At 49.8% G+C, this 26450-nt stretch overlaps 1 protein-coding gene across 3 annotated transcripts in view; it reads left to right on the forward strand.

Moving 5' to 3' along the window:
• Spire2 (spire type actin nucleation factor 2) overlaps positions 1 to 26450 on the forward strand; it is a 35105-nt gene that overhangs the window by 8129 nt on the left and 526 nt on the right. The window contains exons 2-14 of one of the 3 annotated variants that reach the window (XM_034522973.2): positions 4714 to 4757; positions 10922 to 11278; positions 13597 to 13677; positions 13791 to 13955; positions 14582 to 14668; positions 15013 to 15136; positions 16208 to 16377; positions 17008 to 17197; positions 18754 to 18869; positions 22417 to 22551; positions 22697 to 22764; positions 25945 to 25972; positions 26166 to 26281. In XM_034522973.2, the coding sequence (XP_034378864.1) occupies positions 4714 to 4757; positions 10922 to 11278; positions 13597 to 13677; positions 13791 to 13955; positions 14582 to 14668; positions 15013 to 15136; positions 16208 to 16377; positions 17008 to 17197; positions 18754 to 18869; positions 22417 to 22551; positions 22697 to 22764; positions 25945 to 25972; positions 26166 to 26281 (1681 nt within the window). The other 2 variants (XM_034522975.2, XM_076916026.1) reach the window with 2 other exon arrangements.

A 26450-nucleotide genomic window follows, 5' to 3' on the forward strand; every position in this document is an offset into this window, starting at 1 on the left:
AAGCCACCCACCTGTATGTGTGGCTTCCTTACTGCGTGCCAGTCACTGGGTGTGTTTCCACCCAATCCTGACAAGCCCTTTGTGGTAAGTGACACCACTTCTGCGAGAGGAAGCTGGCATTGCTCAGTCACATGACCTTTGACTCCGGTCTCTTGGCTGGAGGCTGTACCCGGATCTAGGAGAAATGTAGGTGCTGTATTTTCTCTTTCCCAAATTTATTTATTTTTTTGAGACAGGGTTTCACCGTGTAGCCCTGGCTATCCTGGAACTCACTCTGTAGACCAGGCTGGCCTCAAACTCAGAGATCCACCTGCCTCTGCCTCCTGAGTGCTGGGATTAAAGGTGTGTGCACCACAATGTTCAACCCCAAATTTTTTTCTTGAGTTTAACAAATCCATATGTTTTGAAATTCAGAAGTCTTCTTTTTAAATGGTGTTTCATATGTGTGAGGATTTCCCCTGACTGTATGTACATGTACCGTGTGCATGGTACATGCTCACGGAAGCTAGCAGAGGTGTCGAATCCTCCGGAACTGGAGACTGTTATACAGTGCTGTGGGTTGTCTCATGAGCGCGGGGACTGTCAGTCCTCTCTAAGAGCAGCCAGTGCCCAAAATCAGAAAGTTTAAGGGAAGACCTTGAAGGAGTCCTTGTGCGGCTGTGCCTGGATGCCCATCCTTCCTCCTCACAGGCTGCCAAGAACCTGAGGGTTTCCTGCACACACCAGCACTCGGGCATGTGTACTTCCTCCTAAAATCAGGCGTTGCTTTCTGTTTTATTTTGTTTTTCCCTGAGTGGGGGCCTTGGATCAACTCAGCACACAAAAGACATCTTATTGGCTCTCTGTTTGAACCAGTGTCTTCCTTTCTGTGTTACCGAGGTTGACCTTATACTTAGTGCCTCAGCCTCCCAGGTCTGGTTTCAACGAAATTTTTTTTCTTTCTTTTTTCCCTTTCTTCCTGTTTTTGTTTTTTTTGAGACAAGGTTTCTCTGTGTACCTTTGGCTGTCCTGGAATTTGCTCTGTAGACCAGGCTGGCCTTGAACTCAAAAATTCACCTCTGCCTCCTGAGTGCTGGGATTAAAGCCATGTACCACTACCGCCTGGCTATCTTGCTCTTTTTAGTGACACCTAATGTTCTGGGTGCAGGTGCCCTGTATGTCTGTCCTTAGAGGACACTACAGATTTTTGGTGTGGGATGGATGTAGAACTGAGTGACTGTCTTGTAGGTGTCGTGATGCAGAGGTGAGCCTTCTAAAAGGCCATGAGCTAAGTCAGAAGGGGAGAGTGTTTATAACTTTTTTTTGTTTTTTGTTGTTGTTGTTTTGGTTTTTTTTCGAGACAGGGTTTCTCTGTATAGCCCTGGCTGTCCTGAAACTCACTCTGTAGACCAGGCTGGCCTCAAACTCAGAAATCTGCCTGCCTCTGCCTCCCAAGTGCTGGGATTAAAGGTGTGCACCACCACCGCCTGGCGTGTTTATAACTCTTAAGAGACTTGGCAGGCCGCCTTCCCAGGGCTGTGGCCAGTTCCCTTGTACACCAGGGACTGTGCATGCCACATCTTCATTGCCCTGTGCCCGAGATGCAGGACAGGAAGTCTTTTGATCTTAAAAAGGCTCTCCTCCTTTCAGCCTTTATTCACTGTTGAAATCCGCCCAGAAGCCCAGGCATGGTGAGGGGAATGTGTAGCAAGAGGCCTCCCTAAGGTGTGTAAGTCCCGTTTAACAGAGTGGGGGATGGGGCGGGGTCATATAGAGTGGATAGTTAACCTTGACCTTGACCCAAACCCCAAAAAGGAGTTAGAGTCAGGAGGTCCTACCATTGCATTGTGCCTCTCTCTGCATGGCTGGGCACTGCATATCCATCCGGCATCGCACCCTAAGAAGCGTCTCTGTGTATGTTAGCTTACTTCCTTGAAGTGATACCATGAGCTAGGCAGGAAGGTGCCATGTCTGTCCCCTGGATGATGAAGTGATGTCATCCACTTGCCCCATAGCTGTGGACTGGACAGAACCTGACTTGAGGACAGCTCCGCCTCCCACCTTCCACTGGAGGAGGGGCTGGGCAGTCCTCCAGATGAAATCTTCTCTCTTCCACGGCACAGGCTCATTTCCAGGAAAACTCCCTGGCCCCTAGATTTCTCATTTGCTATTTAAATAAAGACCCTGGAGTGGCCATCTATTTTCAGGGCAAGGATACCCTGCTTGGGTAAATTAGCACCAAGCCGTGTCCGCGTCCATAACAGAGACGACACTGATGGAGTCCGAGTGCCCTGCTCCTGACTCCCGTCCTGACCTAGCATTTCAGACATAACGGGAACTCGTTGGCCCAGCTCCATTATTTATCATCCATATGGTTTCAAGTAAATTTCCCAGTCTCCCCGAGCTCCAGTTTCCTCGTGTGTAGAGAAGAAATCTTGGCAGCAGGGTGTGACAGCAGGCTTTGAGATTCGGCCCTCAGTGAAGAGCTGAGGACGGCACCAACATCTGCTGGCTTTGCGTTATCTCTGGGCCTGGCTGTGTGGTCACTGTCATCCCAGGGACTCACAAGGCTGTAGCTTGCTCATTAAAACTCGTGGTTATCCCTGTAATCCCAGCACTCAAGAAGCCAAGGCAGGAGGATTGTCATGATGTTGAGCGAGACAATAATATTCTGTCTCAAAACAGCAGCAACGAAACTTTCCAAATCTTTCGCAACTTGAAGCATAATTAGATCCATAAACAATTTTGGGACATCTTCTGTTAACATAGTGGCCATTGTACTGCCTGGCTTTGCGTATCAACTTGACACAAGCTGGAGTCGTCAGAGAGGAAGGAGCTTCAGCTGAGGAAATGCCTCCATGAGATCCAGCTGTAAGGCATTTTCTCAGTTAGTGATGAATGGGGAAGGACCCATCCATGGTGGATGGTGCCCCATCCCTGGGCTGGTGGGCCTGGTTCTATAAGAACGCAGGCTGAGCAAGCCAGGGGTAGCGAGCCAGTAAGCAGCACCCTCCATGGCCTCTGCATCAGCTCCTGCTCTAGCTTCCTGCCCTGTGTGTGTTCCTGTCCTGACTTCCTTTGGTAGTGAAGAGCAGTGTGGAAGTGTGAGCTTGTCTTTTGACCATGGTGTCTTGTTGCAGGATTAGAGACCATAACAGAGACAACTATTAACACATTAAAAACATTCTCCTCATGGCTAGGACGGCAGCCCTGTCAGCAGAGTATTTACAGGGCACGCTCAAGGAGGCTCTGGGCTCAGTCTCCATCACATAAACTGGGTGCATTTGTATGCGTCTTTAATCCTGGTACGAAGAGGTAAAAGCAAGAGGGTCAGAACTTCAAGTTTCTCCTTAGCTAGACGTGCTGAGTTTCAAGGCCAGCCTGGGCTATGTGAGACATTGTCTTTTTAAAAAATCCAGCCAGAAAGCTGCTCTGGGCTGAAGACTAGGACTGGCTGTGTGCTCAGAACCAGCTAAGGTTCACCAGCTTGCCCTGCCTTTCTGACCCCAGCATGATCTTTCCAGGAAGCACCCTCATTCTTGTTCAGTTTTCTTTCATCTTTCCAGCATCCAAATCCAGTCACAGCTACAAAGTTTGTTAAGCATCCAGTGTGTGCTGGGGACAGTCCCTGGGGTGACAGACCTCTGACAGCAGGCGCTCTCTCGGCTCTCTCTTTATTGGCTCACTGATCTGGAGGAATGGATTGTTTTCCATTATTTTAATGGGTCTCGAAGTCTCTATCTTTGGCAATCTTCCTGGTTCTTGATGCAATTTGAAGGTATTTGTGGAGTTAGCAGGTTTACTTAGCAGACGGTTTCATGGTTTGTTGTTTTTTGTGTCTCACTTCATTCTAGAATTTGGGGAAGCTGCAGTTCATATATTTTACATGGTTCTACCTTTATACGAGATTAAAGGAGGCCTGGGGAATGGGGACGGGTGGATGGTTGGAAGTGGGGTAGTTGAGGGGTTGCTGGTGGCCACCTTCTAAGGTCTCTGGCCTGCCTCCCTGGGCCACCCTTACTGGCCAGGTATGATGCCTGAGAGTCAACAAATTTACCCATTGCCTTGGGCTCCTCATCTGTGAAATGGGTGCAGAAACTACCCCCATCCTGGTCTGTAGCTGAGCCAATGAGTAAGCCCTTGAAAATGCCAACTCACTTCTTGGCATTTACACGGAGGTGTTTAGTAAATAAAACATAGAGTCCAGTTTCTGTCTGCCCTCCAACCCAGGGACGCCTTCTTCAAGAGGTGCCGCCGGAAAACGCCCAACCCATGAGTCCACCATGAGAAGTGGATTTATTTACCCACTGGCCCAGGGTTTCTTATCTTTCTGTGTGTCCAGGCTCACAAGACATCAGTTCTAGGGAAGCCATTTTATATTATTGGTCTTCCCTGCAGTGACAACTGAGCAGTCCCCTTCTTCAGACAGACTCTCACACAGCCCTGCTGACTCTCCATCTCTGACTTCCTCCTCCGAGCTGTTGCTATGGACCATGGGATGTGACAGTACACTTATGTATGCTCTGTAGCCTGAACCCTGTCCACAGCTGGCTTAGGCTCGGCCTTGGGGCTTCTGTTCAAGGTGCCATGTGTCTCAGCCCCTTGTGAGCTTTCTGCTGTCCCTTTGCAGATGTGCTGTATGTCTTGGGGAAGATGGAACAGGAGAAGGGATGAGCCACATTGTCTGTGGGGTCTTTGTGCTTCCAACATAATCTTGACTGTTTTCTCTTACAGAGCCTACAACCATGGTGGTACCACCAGCCAGCTCAGAAGCCCAGGTATTGAAAAGCAATTTTAAACTACTTGATATGTAATAAAATTGATTTGTTGCGCTGGATAGTTTTTTTGTCAACTTGACACAAGCTGAGGGGATGGAACATCCACTGAGAAAATGCCTCTATAAGATTGACTGAAGCATTGGCGGCTCCTCCAGAGGTCCTGAGTTCAATTCCCAGCAACCCCATGGTGGCTCACGACAGCTGTGATGAGATCTGGTGCCCTCTTCTGGCCTGCAGGTGTACATGCAGGCAGAATGCTGTGTACAAATAAATAAGTAAATCTTTAAAAAAAAAAAAAAAAAAAAAAAAAAAAAAAAAAAAGACTGGCCTATATACAAGCTTGTGGGGCATTTTCTTGGTTCCTGGTTGATGCCATTGTGGGCAGTGCCACCTCTAGGCAGATGGTGTAAGAAAGCAGACCAAGCAAGCCACGAGGAGCAGGTCTGCCAGGAAGCAGCGCTCCCCCATGGGCTCTGCTTCAGTTCCTGCTCTGGGTTCCTGCCTTGAGTTCCTTCCTCGGTGATGAGAGTTACAGCCTGAGAGCTGTAAGCTTTAACTGCTTAAGTCATAGTGTTTGATCACAACGATAGAAATCTAATTAAGACACCTGTAAAAATCATATAAATTGGAAAGTATACAGAGTCACCGTGTCCTTTAGGTGAGGCAAGACACAGGTAAAACACATGAGGGGCTTAACAGAAAGGTTGATGAAGAAGCCATTCACAGGAGACAGGCAGGGTGAGGAGCCTTGTGTGCTCAGAACCCTACATGCTGGCTCCTCCCATGTTTGGGACTGGGATCAGTAAGGGAGCCTGTACTGCTGACCACACTCTCTGGGCCACAGGGAAACAATGTGGAGTGCAGGCAGGCTTCTCGCATGGAGTTCAGGACCAACAGAAAGCAGCCAGGGACCAGTGACCAAACCTTGCATTTCCACCCGTTGACGTGGGGTAGTAGTCTGTGTCTGATGTTTATTTTTGTTGTTGTTTTACATGGTTTTGTGTAACCTGCGCTGGCCTCAAGTTACCACGTAGCTGCGGCTGGTGAGGCTTTGAACCCCCACCCCTGCTCCTGCCTCAGTTTCTCAAGGCGTGCACCACCCTGCTTGGCTTTCCACTGCCTTTTGCTGTGTTTCATTTTGTTTTTTTTTTTCAATGAGTTGTGATATTTATCTGTTGTGATATTTCATCTGTTTCTTCTACTTGTTTCTCAAAAGGCAATCAAGAGTGGAAACCACCATGTCCTAAGGGACCTCTGGGGACCAGCAGAGTTAGAAAGTGGGCTTCCAGGACATGTGGCCTGCTCTGATATTTTCTTCCTTTGAAATGTGGCCTTTCAGCTGGGCAGTGGTGGCGCACGAGTTTAATCCCAGCACTTGGGAGGCAGAGGCAGGTGGATTTCTGAGTTTGAGGCCAGCCTGGTCTACAGAGCTAGTTCCAGGAAAGCCAGGGCTACACAGAGAAACCCTGTCTTGAAAAAACAAACAAAACAAAACAAAACAAAAAAAGACATGTGACCTTTCAGTGTATAATTTTATTAAAATAATTTACAAGGCTGTATGCAGTGGTACAGACCTGAAATTCCAGCTTCTTGGAAGAATGAAGCTTTGAGAGAAAATAAGGGATGGGGAAGGAGGGAGGAGGAGAGGGAGGGAGGAAACTTTTGCATTTATGTATTTAGCACGATACCATTCCAAGGGTGATTATAGATCAAGGAGATTCTGTGTGTTCCACAAAGACAGCAACAGAGCCAGCTCAGACTCTGTGTGCCGCTCTCCCCTCCCCTCCCCCTCTTCTTTAACCTAGATCTTTCCTCAAGAAGAAAAATATTTTACTTCCTTACATTTATTTAATTTGTTCTTCTATTTGGTTTTTTCTTGAGGCAGGGTCTCTCTATGTAGCCCTGGCTGTCCTGGAAATCACTATGCAGACCAGCTTGGCCTTGAACTTACAGAGATCCATTTGCATCTGCCTCCCAAGTGCTTGGATTAAAGACACGTGCCAATATGCCTGTCTGGCACTGCACCTTGCCAGCATACATAGTTCTTAGTGCTGGTGACAAGATTCCCTGGGACCTTGGAATGTCACACCTAAGCGCACTGCCATTGCCGCGTGGCCATCGGTTATCTGTACTACTCACAGCTGTATCAAATCCTGGGCAGTTCATTCCCCCGAGTCCTGGTCTGCTGGCCTGGGACATCAGCTGACCCTTGTCCAGAGCTCACAGAGGTGCAGCTGCTACCCGACACCTAGAGGATGCCTACCGCAATACGCCATAACTTCTTGTGAAGAGCTTTGAATGGGGGAGTCCTATATGACCTGTTCTCAGAGGCCCACATGTGAGCCTGGAAGCTCCGTCCCCAGGCAGTACAGTGGTGAGGGAGCCACTCAACAGTTAAGCTTCATTCTGGCGTCTTGGGTTTCAAGAACTGCCTGAGCAGCCCCTCTAATTGCCGTCAGATTCCAGGCTGATGGCCATGCTTGAACTCGTAGGGTCGGAGGTCCCGAGACTGGCCAGCTGCCCAGCTTCCCTAATGGAAAGCATTCTCTGTGTTCTAGAGAAAGTTTCCAGTGAGTTGGGACACAGAAAAGCTTTTACCAAAGCAGCCATCAGATAAGAGGCTTGGCTGGACTTAACCCCTTCCTTCCCCTGGCTTGCTGCTAGTGTAGGCCAGCAACCAGGAAAAAGAGAGTAGCCTGCACAGACTGCGTTTCTTCCCTGCAGTGTACATTGGGATGGATAGGGGGTGCTTTCGGCTTGCTTCTCAGTCTGTCTTACCCCATGGAGTCATGTGGAGACCCTGCCGGTGCCACACAGCTGAGATCACAGAGCCCGAGGCACATAGAGACCGTGTAGCACCTCACTCCTACCTGGCATCTACCTCTACAACAAATGAATTTACTGTGTGAGCTTTCCATGTTTCTGTCCCCTTACATTGCTAGCCGACCCCCCTTCCATGGTCATACCCAAGAGCCGTCCTGAGACCGTCTCTAGAGTCTCCAATTTCCCAGAGCACTCTACCCTGGCCGCTGGCTAAAGCCCTGCCACCCTCCACCTGTTGGGTGTGACCAGACACTAGATGGTAGCATCAAGCCTGCTCACTCTGTATTCATGGGTATGCTCTGGAGCCGGTCTATGACTTTAACCTGCTTAACATAGAGAGAACCAGAGTGAGAGCAGCCTGGGGTGGGCCAAGGCTTTGCTCTACTGTGACTTTACCCTTCCCACCAGTCCTCTTGAGTCCAGGGTTACCTTCCCCAGGTACCTTAGGCTCCAGTGTCTTCTGAGATGACCCTGTAGGACCCAGAGACCTTATCTCTTGCTTGACCCTGGCTTTGACCAATTATTGCTCTGCCTGCCTCAGGCTCAGGTTTCCTGGGATACCAGGCTAGCCAGAAATGAGTGGAGAGACCACTAGAGTGTGCAGAAAATTTACAGCGTAGCACAGACAGACCCAACTCCCAGGTCTAGCTTGTCTAGCTTTTAGCTGTGATGAAGTGGCCTGAGCTCTCCATGCCTCTGTCCCTCTGTGTATGACATGGGAGGCTGTGTCAGTGGGTTGTTGTAAGGTTAAGTAGGAGGAGTTTTATACAGGCCCAGCTTAGTGTCTGACATAGTCCAGCTGTTGCTTGTGTGTGCCTTTGATATTCTTTCTTTTCTTAACAAATATTTATTTTGTGTACACAAGTGTTTTTTTGTGTCTGTCTGTCTGTCTGTCTATCTATCTATCTATCTATCTATCTATCTACCTACCTATCTATCTCTCTTGCTTACATGTATGTCATTGTACTTTGTGCATACCTGGTGCCTGAGGAGGTCAGAAGAGGGTGTTGGATCCCTTGGAACTGGAGTCATGGACATTTGTGAGCCACCATGCAGGTCCTGAACACTGAACCCAGGTCCTCTGCAAGAGCACCCAGTGCTCTTAACCACTGAACCATCTCTCCAGCTCAAGACAGTCTGTCCAATGAAGGAAAAGATGGAAACCATTCATTCAGTCGACTGGAAGTTGATCCTCAGGTCCTGCATGTGCTATGAAGTATCTCCAGCCTCCGTTTATTTTGAGATGGAATTTCACTAAATTGCTTAGGCTGGCCTCAGACTCACAGTGTAGTCCAGGCAGGTCCTGAACTTGTAATCTTTCTGCCTTTGCCTCCTGAGTATCTGGGGTTAACAAACTGTAAGCCTTATATTCATTTGTTTTGAGACAGGCTAGACTGGCCTCAAGGTCAGAATTTTCTTGCCTCAGCCCCTCACATGCCGAGATCACAAATATGTGCCACCTCAGCCAAATTTATGAAAGCCTTTTGAAATAAGAGCAAGTGCTTGGCAGATTAGGGGCACTGTTAATCCTCCTGTGTATTCAGCTATGCCAGCGCCCATTCCAGTGTTCCCATGTCTGATTAAACCTAACTGGTGGAGGGGGATAGTCACATGGGCATGGGGGAATCAAGGTGCAGGCAGCATCTGGAGAGGAAGCAGCATCCTCCAGTGCACTCCCCAGCCGCTGTCCCCAGGTCATTGATGGCAGCACTGAAGGTCACTGAGAGGGTTCTTTGCCAAGTGAAACAGAGATGCTGAGGTAAGAGGACTCTACAGAAAAACCTCAAGGATGCTTACTATGCTTTTAAAAAGAGTCACTGAGGCTGGAGAGACACTGAGGCTGGAGAGACGCCCCTCAGTTAAGATGGAGAGACACTGAGGCTGGAGAGACGCTCCTCAGTTAAGATGGAGAGACACTGAGGCTGGAGAGACGCTCCTCAGTTAAGATAGAGAGACACTGAGGCTGGAGAGACGCTCCTCAGTTAAGAGCACTGGCTCTTCTTCCAGAGGATCTCTGTCTGATTCCTAGCACAGACACACAATGTCTGTAACTCCAGTCTCGGGGGACCTGGCACGCTACTCTGGCCTCCACAGACACTGCATGCATGTGGTGCACAGACTGACAGGCACACAAAGCACCCATACACATAAAATAAAAGTAAAAATAAAATGGAAGAGAGTTAAAAAGACTTATTATAAGGCATGGGGGCACATGCCCAGAATCTTTTGGAAAGCTAAGACAGGAAGCTTGGAACTATGAGGCTAGCCAGGGCTACATAGTAAGCCTTATGGAGAATTTCAGGAAACCCAATCAACTGAAGCACCAGGGCCTCTCACAGTGAGCTCCCCCTGGTCCCCAGGTCCTGATCCTGTGCCCTCTGCACCTTCTCGCTCCATCACGTGCCCTCAATGTGGTTTTTCTCTCCACTTTGATCAGGCTAATATATATTCCCAGAAAAGTTACCTTCCTGTAAAACTGATGTGAGGCTGGGTGTGGATGGTGGAGCACGGCTGGGTGTGGATGGTGGAGCACGGCTGGGTGTGGTACAGTGATAGAGGACCGCCACATCACGTGTGAAGGCCTGGGTTTGATACCCAGCACTGTGAAACAAAACCCCCAAGCCCCTAAAATACAGTCGTTACTTGGAATCACAGCAGCTGTTGGAGTGAGTCAGCTGGTCTTTGATGTATACCACACCGTTACATGACACGTGATGCTAACACTTATCTCGATGACCTCTTTCTTAATTATATTTTTCGGGGGATGTGTATACTATGCAAACAGCACCAGAGCCAAGATAAGTCTTTCCTTTTACGTAAAAGGCATCACGAGCCTTCCCAGCTCACAGGGAGCTGCTAACATTTCTGTTGAAGTGGACGGCCTCAGCTTGCTCAGAGTCAAGCTATATGACCGCACTGTATAAAGGCTTTTCATCTGATCTGTGGTGCATGTGTGTGTTTGGCTGCTCCCTGTATTATGGTGCCCCACTGTGGGTACATGCCTCCTTGTCTCTGCTAGGAAGAACATATGACTAGTTTATGAGCAAGTCTTGCGTGGACGTATCTTTCCACTTCTCTGGGTTAAATACCTGGGAGGGGAGGGTGCTGAAGCCCAAGTTCGGCGCATATTGGTAAGAAATTTCCTGCTTTCTGAAGTGGCACGTTTGGGGAACGTCCCTTTAACAGTGGTCCATGTTTGTACCTTGTGGTCTCTTTCCCTGCCTCTCATTCTGTCTGGCATCTCATTGGTCTTGTGATGGCGGGCGCCGCTGGTTGCGAGCTCCAAGTACCCTTGTGGCTCAGAATATCTCTGGTGACCGTATGACACCTCTGTCCCTTAGATGGTGCAGTCACTGGGCTTTGCCATCTACCGTGCGCTGGACTGGGGGTTAGATGAGAATGAGGAGCGAGAACTCAGCCCGCAACTGGAGAGGCTCATCGGGCTCATGGCCAACAGCGACTGCGAAGACAGCAGCTGCGGGGCAGCGGATGAGGGCTACGTGGGTCCAGAAGAGGAGGAGGAGGCTGAGGGCGGCCCCCGAGCCGTGCGCACCTTTGCCCAGGCCATGCGGCTGTGTGCCTCGCGCCTGACCGACCCCCACGGCGCGCAGGCCCACTACCAGGCAGTGTGCCGAGCTCTCTTTGTGGAGACTCTGGAGCTCCGTGCCTTCCTGGCCCGGGTGAGGGAGGCCAAAGAGGTGAGCAGGGCGTGGGCTGCAAGTGGTTGGGCTGGTGCTGGACAGAACAACGGAAGTGGATGGGAGGTGGGCGTACAAATTGGGTGGGGGTGGGGGTGAGGGTAAGGAGGTGATGGGGCTCGTCCTTGGTCGTCCAACGGGTGAAGGTCCTTGGTACCTGACTACTGTACCTTCCTAGGAATACCTATAAGTTTCCCCCTCTCCACAAGCTGGGCACTGCTGGGCACTGTCCTAAATGTTCATACATTCTTAACTTCATGCCTTCTTTCCACCGGGTTTTCAGAGACGGGATCAGAAGTGGCTCCTAGCCTTTATTTCCACCGTGTCTCTCCGGTTTCTTCTAAATTAGCCATTACCCTTCCAGACTTTTTTAGTTCTGCAATAGGGAGATTTGCTTACCAGCTGGCCTCTCCAAACCCCAGTTCCTTTGGAAAATGTGACAGTGAAGACACAGGAGAAAGTGGCTATTCTTCCCTTGCAGAACCGCACAGGCAGGCCCATGGGCTTGGAGCTGTGGGGATGGGTAGGTGAGAGAACCCCTTCAGGGCATTTGCTGTGCTTGCCAAAGTCCTACTTCATCCTCGGGTGGTCCCTGTCTTACAAATGAACAGGTGCCACCTCTGAGAGTTAGGGTTCCTTGTCCCAGTGCCGGAGTCTAGGCTCCTGAGCTGGACTCCCTCTAGGTCATCCTGATTTTCCAAAACCCAGAGTTAGGGCTTGACACCGTTGACTGTCTCCATTCTTCGTTGAAGACGTTTCTACTGCTTGAAGAGAACTTTTTTTTTTCTTTCTGTGAAGTAGGCTGTCCCGGGTCCCCTCAACATCCCACATGATGAGGGGGACTTGGCAGCGGTCAGGCGAGGCTCACGTCAGTCCATCTTGCTCAGGTGGTGATCAGCTTCTAAGTGAGTTGATGCTGATTTGTGATTCCACCTTGCCCTTTTTTGTGGTGGATCTCTCTTTCTGTAGCCTAAAGCGGTCATAGCATCCTGACCCTCTGGCGCCTGCATGGGCTCTCAGGGGTGTTGGAGTAATGGATTCTGGGACCCAGCTTGGGCCCGTTGATCCTCACTTGTAACTATGGCATGCCAACCTTGGGAGGCTCTCCTCTCGTCTCCCAGGACTCTGTGTACCGTTCCCACCTTCCGTCTCCACTCCTCTCTGGCATCTTAGAGACACTTCTAACTGTGTTCCCTGTGGCTGTCTGTGGGCCTTGGGCTTTGCTCTCCTTTGAATGTGGTCTGTTCCACTGCTCAAATCCATCCCTTATGCAGATAAAGGAGCTGTCTCTTAAGCAGGGACACAGACCTCTGCAGTCCATTCCTCTGGTCCCAGAGACAGGCCAGGGAATGGGTGCTGGAGATGTAGGGTCCTGGACAGGCACACCTGGCTTGGTCTGGGCTAGCATTTTGGACAGAAGCAGGTGCTCAGGGTCAGGTGTAGCTATTCTAAGCAGGACAGGAGAGCTGTCTTCCATGCCCTTTGCCCCAGGAATCCCACACAATAGTGTGTCTCAGAGCAGTTTGGCAAGTAGCTTGAGGTGAAGGCCAGGGTAACTAGCTGCCTCTGTTCTTGTTGGGTGGGAGCTTCTAAAGAGTAGATATTTCTCTATAGTGAGGACTTCGTGAGAAATCTCACTAAACTACCTAGACCCAGAACCATCAAGGCAGTACGTCCAGCATCTTCCCCCAAATTCCTGAGTCCCTGGCACCTTCCCCGGCCCCTCACATGATGTTAGCACTTTATATCTGGCCTGCTTCCTGGGACCTGCTGGCAGCTCATCCTGTCATCTGATTGCCATCAGTTTCACCCTTATTTGAAGACTGACACTTGCCACGCTATGCTGGGCTGGAGACTTAGAACAGCGGCCAAGGGAGCATACATAGCTTCTGAGACGCTAGTCTGTGGTGACGCATAGAGAAGCAGCCACGAGCACACCAAGAGAATCGCTGGGCTCATGGCTTGGCTAGGGTGTCCTGAGATCTGGAGAGAAAGGGGGGGGGGTGGTGCGTCCTCTTCTGCATCAACCACCTGTTCAGGACAGTGGCCCTCTGAGACATGTAGATCAGATGGGAGCCGGTGCCGTGTGGGTGGACACTTAGGTCCTCAGCAGGCCCTGCTTAAGAGAAGTGACCAGAGAGAAGATGAAAAGTCCCCCGTGCCATTCCAAAGCCTGGGTCGGGTGCCTTCATGCCTCATTGTTTAGCTGGCCGAGTGGTAGATGTGTAGTAGGAAGTGCCTCCTGCTGGGTGGGATTTGCCCGGCCTGCTCTGTCCATCCCTCTGCCGCTTCCACTCTAACCTGCCATATGGTCCCAGATGCTGCAGAAGCTGGGGGAGGATGAGCCACGGGTAGAGAAACCACTGGCCGAGCTTGACCACCTGGGACACACGGACTGGGTAAGACGGGCTCCTCCTGGCCTCCTGGGACAAAGAGCACAGTACACCCAGATGGGTTCGTGCTGGGACGGCCACGAGTGCCCGAGCTGAGGCCATCTTGTTTTCTGGGTCAGGCCCGGCTGTGGGTGCAGCTCATGCGGGAGCTGCGTCACGGGGTAAAGCTGAAGAAGGTGCAGGAGAAGGAGTTCAACCCACTGCCCACCGAGTTCCAGCTCACGCCCTTCGAGATGCTGATGCAGGACATCCGGGCCAGGAACTACAAGCTGCGCAAGGTCATGGTGAGCCGCCGCGGCCCTGCCGTCCTCTGCAGGGTCCTGTCCTGCTGCCGTCTGCTGGTGGTTGCACCCTTCGCCCGCCGCTAGCAGCCCTTGTCCCTTCCCTGTGCTTGATCAGAGTCTGACGCTCTTCTGCAGGTGTGAGTAAGGCAGGTGTGGCTGATTTCCGAGTCTCTTGGTTGGATTGGAAACAATATAATTAGGGCACGAAGAAGGTTCTGGAGGGTCAGGGGGCGGTCACATTTTTCCATTTTACATACATGTGCACAGCCTTATGTGCATCGGTTTCAGTCTTAACATTGTATGTGAAGAAGTTCGTTTCATTCTTAAGACAACCCCTGAGACAACCCCTACAGCCCCATTTCCTGAAGAAGTTTTGGTTCGGGTAGCGCTGTCAGCTGAGTTTAGGGCGCATTAGGCCTTGGGTGCTTGTAGCCACTGCTGGGTGTGGCCCATGCACCTGCCACGCACCTGTTAGAGACAAGCCGGGTCCCTGGGAGCAGAGGCTGCGGGAGGGAAGCTGGCTATGAAGACCAGGCTGTAGTGAAAGCTGTGTGAGCCACCCTGGTCACCGTAACACCAGCAGTTGGCCCTTGCAAGCTCAGGGTGGCCCCTGCTTCTCCTGACAGGTTGATGGGGACATCCCTCCCAGAGTGAAGAAAGACGCACATGAGCTTATCCTGGACTTCATCCGTTCACGGCCCCCATTGAAGCAGGTACCAGCTCTGCACCTTCTCCTCTGGACGTTCTAAGGCCTGCTGCCCTCTGACCAACGCGGAGGTGTCTTAGTGCACCTGCCTTCTGAGGGACGCAGTGAGGGCTCTTTGCCTCTTGGCTGGGCGTGATCCTTAGTGTAGGGATTTTGGGTCTATTCACCTTCCTCTCGGGAAGAATTTTTGGCCATTTAAACCCCACACCAAGTGTGCACAAAGCTTCCTTGAGCAGTACTTCCTTCTGGGTCACCGAGAGGTAGCACCGAGCCTCCTGGACTATTCCAGCATTTCCCTAGAGTGGGCCCATGTCACCACCTACCCCACTTAATGTGTCATGATGGCGGCAGGTCTCGGAGAGACGACTTCGCCCTGTACCACAGAAGCAAAGAACACTGCACGAGAAAATCCTGGAGGAGATCAAGCAGGAGCGGAGGCTTCGTCCAGTAGGGGCCCAGCACTTGGGAGCCCGTGGTGAGCAAGGGGACGGGGTGCATGATGGGAGAGAAGACATCCCCCAGTGGACCCGGCTGGGGCCACAGATCAAATCTTGGGACTGTTTTTAGCTCTCAGAGCTTCTTACGTTTATTTTAATTTTTTTGTAAATTTTTTTGCTGTAAACCTGTGAAGTCTTAACCTATAAAGGTGAAGTAATCTTGCACTTTAGGTGCTGATCTGATTTTGCCTTTATGTGTTGTTATAATGGATGACAAATCTCAACATTTGAGAGGCAAAAGGAATTAAATCCAGGTTTCTAAGTGATTGGAAGCCAGGCGTGCACTCAGATATCTGAGACCTGGTCTTTCTTGTAAAGGGAGGCTGGTGTGTTCAACCCTACTTCTGTGGGGCCTTGGGGAGGTTAGGTGGCTCTCCTCTCTAGGCCAGAGTTGCCCATTGTTGATGGATGACCAGCCTTCAGGTCCCCCTTCTAAGTGGAGAATTACACCAAGTGGTGCTCATGAAGTTGTCCACTTCGGCCCCGCCCTCTCCCCCTCCCGCCTGCTCACCGTCCACTCCGGCCCTGGGAGACTTGTCTTCCCTCACCATCCTGCCGTGTCTTTCTTGCCCACTCCCCCACTACCCAGTTCAACATCTATTCTTTTTTTTTTTTTTTTTTTCTTTGAGAGAAGGGGGGATGGGTCTCCCTGTGTAGCCCTGGTTGTCCTGGAATGCTAAGTAGACCAGGCTGGCCTCAGACTCACAGAGACACCTACCTCCTCCTCCTAAGTGCTGGGATTAAAGGTGTGCGCCACTACTCCCAGTTCAACATCTGTGGGCTTTGTCCCCCCCACTTCCTCTCCACCCCTGCCCTGGCCCCTTGTCTTTCCTGATCACTGTCCACTCCCTCACTGCCCTCTGTGTCTTCCTTGTTGATGGTCCACCCCTGCCCTGGCCCCTTGTCTTTCTTGTTGACCCTGCACACTGGCTTTGTGCTCCTTGCCCTCCCTGACCCACATCCACCCTGGCCCTGGTCTCCTGGTCTCCCTGCCTCTGACTCCCTCTCCCCTCACCACCCACCCCTGCCTTGTGTTTTCCTGCCTTCAGGGTTTGGTTCTCTGCCCTGCATCCTCAACGCCTGCTCTGGGGACATCAAGTCCACTTCCTGCATCAACCTGTCTGTCACAGATGCTGGGAGCAGGAGTCAGCGTCCACGGCCCCGGGTCCTGCTTAAAGCCCCCACCTTAGCAGAGATGGAAGAAATGAACACGTCTGAGGTCAGAGGCTAGAGATTCTTCAAAAGATTGTGCTGACCGGGTTGGGAGAGACTTAACGGGACAGGGTCTGTTTGGTCAGCTGAGTAGGCATCCTCTAACCATTGGGTGGCAGCAGGTGGCCCCGTCCCTAAGTTTTCAGCTCAGAAGCACCCTTGGATCAGAGGGACAGAGCCCTCTGAACAACACAACCACAAAGGCTAAAAGTGGAAGTTGTTTTCTTGCGGCCAGATGAGTAGTCCGAGTAGCCTCAGATGATGTGAGAAGCTGGTCCCAGGGAGGCTCCCTGGCCCCTACGATAGCAGAGGACCTCACTGCTGGCCATGTCTGAGGGCTCAGCCTTCTGAGAGCTGCCTTCTCCAGGATTTTCTGGAAGACCTCAGGGAATGGTTTGATTATTGAGATACTTGCTATGAGCTATCCAAAAGACCAGATTGCTAGTGATGTACAGAGGACAGCCCAGGGCCTCAGTGGGCTCAGTTAGCGCCCCCGATTCACTGCCTTGGTCCAAGGATGAGCAAGAGGATAGGAGAAAGTGGTCAGAGCTGGAGGTGGGGCGGTGGTCAGGAGCGGCAGTGGTCAGAACTGGAGTTGGTGATGATGAGGAGGGGCTGGTCCCCGATTTGCTTTCAGGAAGAAGAATCCCCATGTGGCGAGGTGGCACTGAAACGGGATCGCTCTTTTTCGGAACATGACCTGGCTCAGCTTCGGAGTGAGGTGGCATCTGGCCTTCAGTCAGCTGCTCAGCCCCCAGGAGGGACAGAGCTGCCTCGGGCCAGAGCAGGTAGCATGCACTCCTGGAGGCCCGGCACCAGAGACCAGGGTAAGTACCGCCTTTACCAGCACCTGATTGTCTCAGGTTCATCCTGTGGACTTTGTGTTCCAGTCTTGGTCTCACGACTTCCGTGAGCAGACAAGTACCCAAGGTGTGGAGCTCAAGCCCTGCACTGAGAAAGAGCGTGCGGCGAGTGTGCGGCCTGTCGCCTCCTAAAGCAGGCGTCCTTGCTTTCCACCTGAGACCAACCAGCCCTTGTTCCTTGCAAAACATTTTCTAAAGCACTTGAATCCTTGGGGGATGGGGAGATGGCTTTGTGGTTAAGAGCACTGGCTGTTCTTGCAGAGAAAGGGGGTTCGAATCCCAGCACCCACGCAGTTACTCATACCATCTCGAGTTCTAGTTACAGTAAGTCCAGTACTCTCTTCTGGCCTCTGCGGGCACCAGGCACACAAATGGTGCACGTACATTCTTTCTTACACATAGACTAAAAATAAATAAATAAATAAGGCACGCACCAGGCACGGTTGTGCACACCTTTAATCCTAGCACTGGGAGTCGGAGGCAGAGGGAAGAGTTCAGGGGCAGCCTGGTCTACAGAGCAAATTCAAGGAGAGCCAAGGTTATACGGAGAAACCCTGTCTTGAAGAGAAGAGAAAAGAAAAATAAATAAAGTAAAGTAAATCTTTTTAAAGAAAGAATTCAAATTCTCACAGTTGTTACCTAGAGATAATTATTATCAACATCCTGAGGTACAGTAGGAAGGCTGGCCTGACACTTCAGTCCTTTCTTCGGTGGCTCTTGAAGCATCTGCCTTGTCACCAACCCTTGTCCCCCACCAGAGGACGAAGACATGCTGGCTTGGTTGCACAGGGTTAGTCCTGTCAGTTAGTAGCTGGACTCAGCCTAGGAGCAGTCAGTGTTAGAAATGGGTCTGAGGCCCCGAGAACATGACCGTACAATCCAAAGGATTTTGGCATGGCCAAAAGTGTTAGTTTAGTAGAAGTGTGCATAGCTGTGTCAAATCAAGCGGTGACACCCAGTGAGTTTTCATCTCTAAAGGAGTCCCGTGTCTCCAAGTGGTTAGAGCTAGCCTCACGTTCTTACACAACGGGCTAACGTATAGCAACCTTTGATCAGCAGAACCCTGTGCTCATTCAGCGCTGCACGCAACTTTGTAGCACACATTTTGATATCAGGAAGTGAAAACCCTGGAGGCACGTGAGCTTCTTTCCTGCGGCTTCCTTACAGATTTCTTAAAATTAATTTTAAAACTTTTTTACCTTAATATGCATGGGTGTTTTGCTGGCATGTCTGTGTACCGTGTGCATGTATGTGTGTATACGTATGTGTGCCTGGTACCTGCGGAGGACAGAGGAGGGTGTTGGATCCCCTGGAACAGATGGTTGTGATTCACCATGTAGGTGTTGGGAATTGAACCCTGGTCCTCTGCAAGAACCTCTGAGCCAACTCTCCAAGCTCTCCGTGTGACTTATAGCTCGTTCACCATCCCCACTAGGACACACACACTGTCCCCACTGTCCACTTGGCACAGTACCTCCTGCCAGGTGGTGTTCATGGGCCTGCCTGTGTTTTCCCTCCAGTTGTCTGCCCTGTGAGTGGCCAGGCCCAGCCTCCCCCCAGCTCCGCCCAGCCCAGCAGCTTGAGCTCAGTGGATGAACCTGAGGCTTCTGCACCAGATACCAGACACCTGTGGCTGGTAAGTGGCAGGGCAGGTTGCCTGGATGGCCTCTCAGTATCAACTTCATCCTTTCTTTGCGCTCAAGAGGAGGAGATGTTGCATCTCTGGGTTCCGTTTTGTCTGAGGGTGCCAGGGTCCAGTCCCTGAAAAGATTGTTCTTTTCTGCCACCTGCTGGTACACATTGGTACTGCAACCCCAACCACAGAGACTTGCCTTTCAGGCCTAAAGTGGTTTGTTTAATTCCAGTGGGGTCAGGATAGACAATGAACCCCAGAACTGTGGGACTTGAGGTCAGAACAGTCTTTCAGGGAGTGTGCTGTTGGCTGGGACTTTGATATGCTGGGTCCCGGGAGTTTTGTGTTGTTTGTATGAAGAGCTAATAGTTACTGCTGCTGTGGTGCCCGACTTGGGCCTGAATTTCATTATGCAGATGTATCAAATGAGGTAACAGGTAAAGGCTCCCACAGGTGTGGAAAGGAAAGTTAACTATGTTTGACACCATTATCTCGCCGAGGCTCGGATTAAATAAGACACGTTAGAATGCTTTGAGGATTATAAGTTCTATGTAAGTTTGAGGTAGCGTTATTAACTTTAAAGGTTTATTTATTTATGTATGTGAGTGTTTTGCCTACACACGTACCACACGGATGCCTGGTGTTTGCTGAGGTCAGAAGGCATCAGATCTCCTGGAAGTGGGCCAATCTGTAGGGTGCTAGGAACTGAACCTGAGTCCCTCTGAGAGAGCAGTAAGTGATGTTAACCTCTGACCCATCGCTCCAGCCCCTCATTAGTTTCAATTAAAAGGTAACGCCCCTAGGTGGAATGAGAGAACAGCTCCAAGAGCTACTCCTACAGCCATCCGTGTGCTCAGGCTACAGAAGAGGCTTGCCTCCGTGTCCTCGCTGTGGTAAGAAGAAGGTCTGATTGGACCCCAGTGAGACCAATGGAATCTCCAATGCCAGCTCTGATCAGCAGATCGGGTAGCCGATCAAAGATGGGCTGATCATACAGTAGCCTGTGACTGTCCGTTCCCAGGCTCACTGCTGGAAAAACATCAACGGAAGGGCAGGCATCTGGGCAAAGGGAAGCCGAAGGCACTGCCAACGCTCGGACGTGCAAGGGGGTGACCTGGGTGAGAAGGGTGAGGATGCTGGGCCGGCTTCTCAGGACATACCGGGAATCTAAGGTTGGGCGCCGTATGTATCGGCCTGCACCTGAAGGTCAGAGGGAATGTGTTAAAAACAAAACAGATTCTCACGGAGCCCCCACACACTGAGGGCAGGGCGGGCACAGAGACGCTACTGGCTGAACAGATTCTCATGGAGCCCCCACACACTGAGGGCAGGGCGGGCACAGAGACGCTACTGGCTGAGCAGGCTGAGGAGCACAAAAGCACCGGGAGGAGCCCCTCCCAGCAGAGACGGAAGCGATCACCAAGAGTCTGCCCAATGAGAAAGAGACCAAGAAATAAAGCTTACCTCCTGTCTACACATAGTGGCCTGGCTGTGGCCTCACATGGGTCAGTCATTTAATCAGAACAAGCCTTTGTCCGTTAAAAAAACAATAAGTAACTTCTCAATTTGTCATCTTAAAATAACAAACATTATCTCACAGTTTCTGAGCATTAAAAATACAAAAGTAGCTGGGCGGTGGTGGCTCACGCCTTTAATCCCAACATTAGGGAGGCAGAGGCAGGTGGATCTATGTAAGTTCGAGGCCAGCCTGGTCTACAGAGAAGGGCTACACAGATAAACCTTGTCTCAACAAACAAACAAAAAAACAAAAACAAAATTTGTTTGTCTTATTTATGGGTGTTTTGTCTGCATGTAAGTTTGTGCCCCACATATATGCACTACCATGAGGACAGAAGAGAGGGTGAGATTTTCTGAAACTGAAATTACAGATGTTTGTGAGCCACCATGTGGGTCCTGGGAATTGAACCTGTGTCCTCTGGAAGAGTAGCTAGTGGTTTTATTTATTTATTTATTTATTTGCTGAGCCATCATCTCTCCAGCCCCTTTATTTTTATTTTTGAGACAGTCTCACATTGAACCTCGGGCTTGCATGGAGCAAATTTATGTAGTCCAGGTTGGCCTAGAACAAATCATGTAGCCCAGGCTAGCCTCAAACTTGCTCCTGCTTCCACCTCAGAAGCAATTTAACTAGGGGACATGGGTAGTGTCTCTTTGGGGTTTCAGGTAGTATATAAACAGGGGCTGCAAGCTCCATGGCGGCTACATGACCTGAAGAGTCCTTATGCCATGCCAGCTAAAAGCCACAGCGTATTTTACAGCCAAATGACACTAACAATGGCACAGTGTCACTATGAACCAAGTATGGATGGCCATTTTCTTTCTTTTTTTTTTTTCTTTTTTTTTTTTTTTTTTTTTTCTTTTGAGACAGAATTTTTCTGTGTAGCCTTAGCTATCCCAGAACTTATTCTGTAGATCAGGCTGGCCTTGAACTCACAGAGATCTACCCACCTCTGCCACCTGAGTACTGGGATTAAGGGTGCATGCCACTGCCCGGCCATTTCTTATGGCTAGAAAGTTAAGGCCCAGTTCTTGTTCAAGGAAGAGAAGAGCATGTTTTAAAATTCCACGAGTCCCATAGTGTCCTTTCAGTGCGGAGATCTCAAAAAGCACTTTCTGAAAGGCAGGCTATCAAAATCAGAAGAGACCCATAGAGGCGGCTGTAAATCTCTCTGCATCTGACATGGGAACTCCCGACCACACATACCTCGAGAAAGAAGCTGGAAGTCCCGATGCTCAGATCTAGTGGAGCATGAGAGACTCCTGATGCTGTTCCAGGACTAAGAAGCCCTGTGCAGGGTTATCTGCTACACAGCTGAGAAAAAAAACACCCAATTTCCACCCTTGTGGCACCCCGTATGCTGGTCTCCACCCCTACCTCCACGAACAACAGCTAGCGTTTTGAGCTGTGTGCACCTGGCACCTTGTTGAGAATTGTCTGTTGTGTTGCCTCAAGGGAACTGAAACAACCCCACTTTACAGAGAAAGTAGGCTTAGAAGATCTGCTGATGAGTTTTATGTTAAACCAGGATAACTCACTCGCTCACAATACCAGTTAGGGCAGATGGCCTGCTTGTGTACAGAAGAGCACACTCAGAGTCAGTCAGGCTCACAGCAGCAGTACAGATCAGGGGAGAGAAGGCTTGAAAGATCAGTGATGGGGTTGGAGAGATGGCTCAGTGGTTAAGAGCACTGACTGCCACTGACTGCTCTTCCAGAGGTCCTGAGTTCAATTCCCAGCACCGACATGGTGGCTCACAGCCATCTGTAATGCCGTCAGTATTACATCAGTAGATGCCGTCTTCTGGTGTGTCTGAAGACATATAAAATAAATAAATCTGAGAGAGATAGAAAGAGATAGAGACAGATATTCCATGGTGAAGGCTTCCAGGGAGAAAGAAAGGTAGAGCAGAGTGTGTATCCCCCAGTGGGATGGAGTTTTCCTGGCATGGAAGGTTGTTTGGACTGAGACTGGGTTAACTGTGGGGTCCCAAGGGTGTTGAGCAAGCAGGCCCCTACCCCTCGCCCCCAGGAGTTCAGCCACCCTGTGGAGAGCCTGGCCCTGACTGTGGAGGAGGTGGTGGACGTGCGGAGGGTGCTGGTGAAGGCCGAGATGGAGAAGTTTCTGCAGGACAAGGAGCTCTTCAGCAGCCTCAAGAGGGGGAAGGTAAGACTCCGGTGCCCTGGGTGCAGGGCAGGGGCAGTCCTGAGCTCGGTGCTTGGGTAGAAGCCCCAAGACAATTATGTGTTGGGACTGGACCTGGCTCCAGAGGCTTCACACAACCATGCTCTAACCTGGCCTCTCCCTTCAGATTTGCTGCTGCTGCCGAACCAAGTTTCCCCTATTTTCCTGGCCACCTACCTGTCTCTTCTGCAAGAGGTGAGCTTCTGTCAGGAGACAGACTAACAAGGGGGAAGTTCTGCCACATCCAGCCAATTCAGTGTTTTCTTCTCTCTGCCTCTGTCTCTGTCTGTCCCTCTCTGAGACAGGGTCTTACTGTGTACCCCAAACTGGCCTCAAACATGATCTGCCTGCTTCAGTCTCTTGAGTATCAGGGACTTTAGGTGAGTGCCACCATCCCTTGTTTGGGTTAAATTTATTTTTTATTTGTTTGCTTATTTTTGTTTTGAGACAGTGTTTCACTATATAGCCTTGGCTGGCCTAAAATTCACTATGTGATCAGGGTAGGAACCCATAGAGGTCTGCCTGCTTTTGCCTCCAAAGAGCTGGGATTAAAAGCATGTGCCACCACATTTGGCTTAGGTTAAATTTAAATAGTGAAGAGACACCCATAATTAGCCAAGATGGGGAAACAGCCACTTTCTAGCTGAAACAGCCCCAAACAATTAAACAAGGATATAAAACAATAGGCTTTAAGACTGGGTACCAGGCAACAGTAAGAAGCTGACAGGGAGCTTGTTCTGGCCTGGGATGCGTCTTTTTACAGTTGGCTCTGGGGTAGGAGGCCAGGGCAGCTGGAGATCTTTGAAAAGGAGTGGGAGAGGAGAGAGTGGCACAGAGAGACCTGGAGATCTGCCTCAGAGATGTATTTGTGAATGGAGCAGCCACATGCTGGTAATCCCAGTACTCCAAAAACTGAAGCCGGAATTCATGAATCTGAGACTAGCCTGAAGTAAAAGAAAACTTAAGAACTCCATTAGTTCAAAAGAAGGCAGAAAATGAAAAAAAAAAAAAAAAACAGAACAAATATATGCTTAAAATATAGCAGAATGATAAACCTAAGCACAATTCTGCCCAACTACTACATTAACTGTAAATGGCCTAAATAACCCAATTAAAATGTAGACTATGCTGACATAGCTAACCTGCCACCTGCCAACCTGCTGTGGAAGATGGCTTTGAATGTAATCCAACACAAAAAGTATAAGTTTACATTACAAAGTAGAGCTTTTATTTTTTTCTACTGAAGTGTAAACTTTATAGATGACAATGATAGGTTGAACTGGGGAGCTGGAGAGATGTGTCAGTGGTTAAGAGCTCACGCTGATTTTGCAGAGGATCTGGGTTTGATCCCCAGCTCTCACGAGGCCATTAGCGACTGTCCCAGGGCATCATCTGACCTCTGCAAGCCCTGCATGTTGTGCACAGACATACACGAAGGCAGACATCCATACATATAAAATAAAAATGAAGGTTAAATTTCTTTTTAAAAAGTCTGGACATGCCTGAATTGCACAGTTTGTGAGTTTGAATAAAACAAAAGCAAGACCCAGAGTCAAGGTATAGTGGCTCATAACTATACTCCCGGAACTCAGGAATCTGGGACAGGAGGACTGGCAAGAATCTGAGACCAAATCCTGTCTCAAAAAAAAAAAAAACAAAAAAAACAAAAAAAACAAAACAAACAAACAAACAAAAAACCAAACAAACCAAAGGCAATGAAGAAAGTAGATTTTAGAGCCAAGACTATTTCCAGTGATAAGGCAGTTCATTCTCTAATAAATAATCGAAATCTTTATCATTAATAATCATAACAGATTCCAAGTACACACAGCAAAAATTACGTGACCACAGGAAAAATAAGTGCACATTCATATTTAGTGATCTCAGCGCTTCTCACTCAGTAATCAATAAAACCAATAGACAGAAACAGAAGGAAACAGGAGATCTGGACAGTGTGTTCTTGAAAATGTTCCACCCAACAGCAGCTGAGTGCACATTTTTGTGAATGGTATATGGGACATTTACCAAGGTTATTATCTTGGACCACAAAGCAAGTCTCAGTATTTAGTTCAAGCTGAGCATAGTGAGCGACATACATATACCTACAACCTTAGCACTTGGGAGACAGAAGGAGGAGGATCAGGAATTCAAGGTCGTTCTTGGCTCTACATTGAGCTTGAGGCCTCTAAGCACCGCTTAAGATGCTGTCTTTAAAAGGGTAAGTTGGGGGTGGGGCAGCTGGGGGGGTTGCTGGAGAGCTAACTCAGCAGGCAAGAGTACTTGCTGCTCTTAAAAGACCCTCCTGGTTTGGATCCCAGTACCCACACAGTGGCTCACAACCCTTCAGAACTCCAGTTCCAAGGGATCTGATGGTCTTCCGACCTCTACAGGCAAACATGCAGTACACAGACACACATGTAGGCAAAACACTCACACACATAACATTAAATAAGTAAATCTTTAAAGCTTATAGCTGGGTGGTGGTGGCTCGCACCTTAAACCCCAGCACTAGGGAGGTGAGGCATCGGATCCCTGAGTTCGAGGCCAGCCTGGTCTACAGAGTGAGTTCCAGGACAGCCAGGGCTACACAGAGAAACCCTGTCTCAAAAAACTGGGGGGTGGGGTGGGGGAAACCAAAACACAAAACCCTGCAATACTCAATCCATACAAAATAAGTTCTGTGACTACATTGAAATAAAATCAAGTTAACCAGGGCGAGGGCTTTGTGCATGGTAGATGTGCACTCCCAGCCCCAACCTAGGGATTTATTGATGGGAAGGTATTTATAGGACCTTCTTTCCAGGGAACATGGTTCATAGTTTTAGAAAAGGAAGTTTGACAACCTTCATTAGTATGGACATGAGCCCGTGGTACATTTATAGACTAGTTTGTACATTTCATTGTAACGAATCACGAATAGATTTAGGGGTGACTTTTTTACAAGGAATTTGTTATCTTTGTAATCAGAGACAGGGCCTCGTTATGTAGCTCAGGATAGCCTCAAACTCACAATCCCCTTGCCTCAGTGCTGGAATCAGAGGTCTGCGTTACCACACCTGGCAGGCATTTACTTCTGAAGTTGGATACGGGCAATTTTTTAAAATACTAATTACTGTATAAAACTGGACATTGTACTTGAAGCCTTTCTGCTTAGATTGTGCTTCTGTGGTGAAAGGCACCAGAGATACTCAAGGCCAGATATTCCCGAGGGCTAAGGGGTGGAGGTAAGTGAATGTCACCTCAGGGAGATGAAAGAGTGTGGGGTAAGATGAAAGAAAAGTGCCTGGTGACTGGGATCTGGCTGAGGCAGGGGGCTGACTCATTTCTCCTCCCTACTTCCCTATCACTGACATTGTTTTTCTGTATCTCTTCCAGAGCTGTGTGCACTTCCTGTAGCGTAAAGGTGAGGATGTGGGGGAACCTTTCTGGTCTCGGTGAGGTGGGATGGGACACTGCTGCTTCCAATTAGATGTGTTGGGCAACACCCCACCCCACCCCCAAAAGGCCCTTCATCCTATCCCCTCTCGTCCCCAGGGCCGGGAGGATAGTGGGCCTGGGCGGCTGCTGAGGAACCTTGTCCCTTCCTTGTGTTGCAGATGAAGATGCCTTCCAAGAAGTACGGACACATCCCTGTCTACACACTTGGCTTCGAGAGTCTTCAGAGGGTGCCAACTACCAAAGCCACACCAACACTGAGGAGAGATGCCTTCCAGTATGTTCTGTTGGCTCTTTGCTGGTATCCTGTGGTAATAAAGAGTTGGAAGCAACTGGGGCAGGTTCCCACGGCCCTGTGCGGATTTCCCCAAGAAACCAGTCACGTCATTGGCTCTAGAGGCAGGGTTGGAGGGAACTGAGTTAGGGTGGTCTGGACCCAGGACTCA

Source organism: Arvicanthis niloticus, chromosome 18 (genome assembly GCF_011762505.2).
Source record: "Arvicanthis niloticus isolate mArvNil1 chromosome 18, mArvNil1.pat.X, whole genome shotgun sequence".
In the NCBI taxonomy this organism is placed as follows: Eukaryota; Metazoa; Chordata; class Mammalia; order Rodentia; family Muridae; genus Arvicanthis; species Arvicanthis niloticus.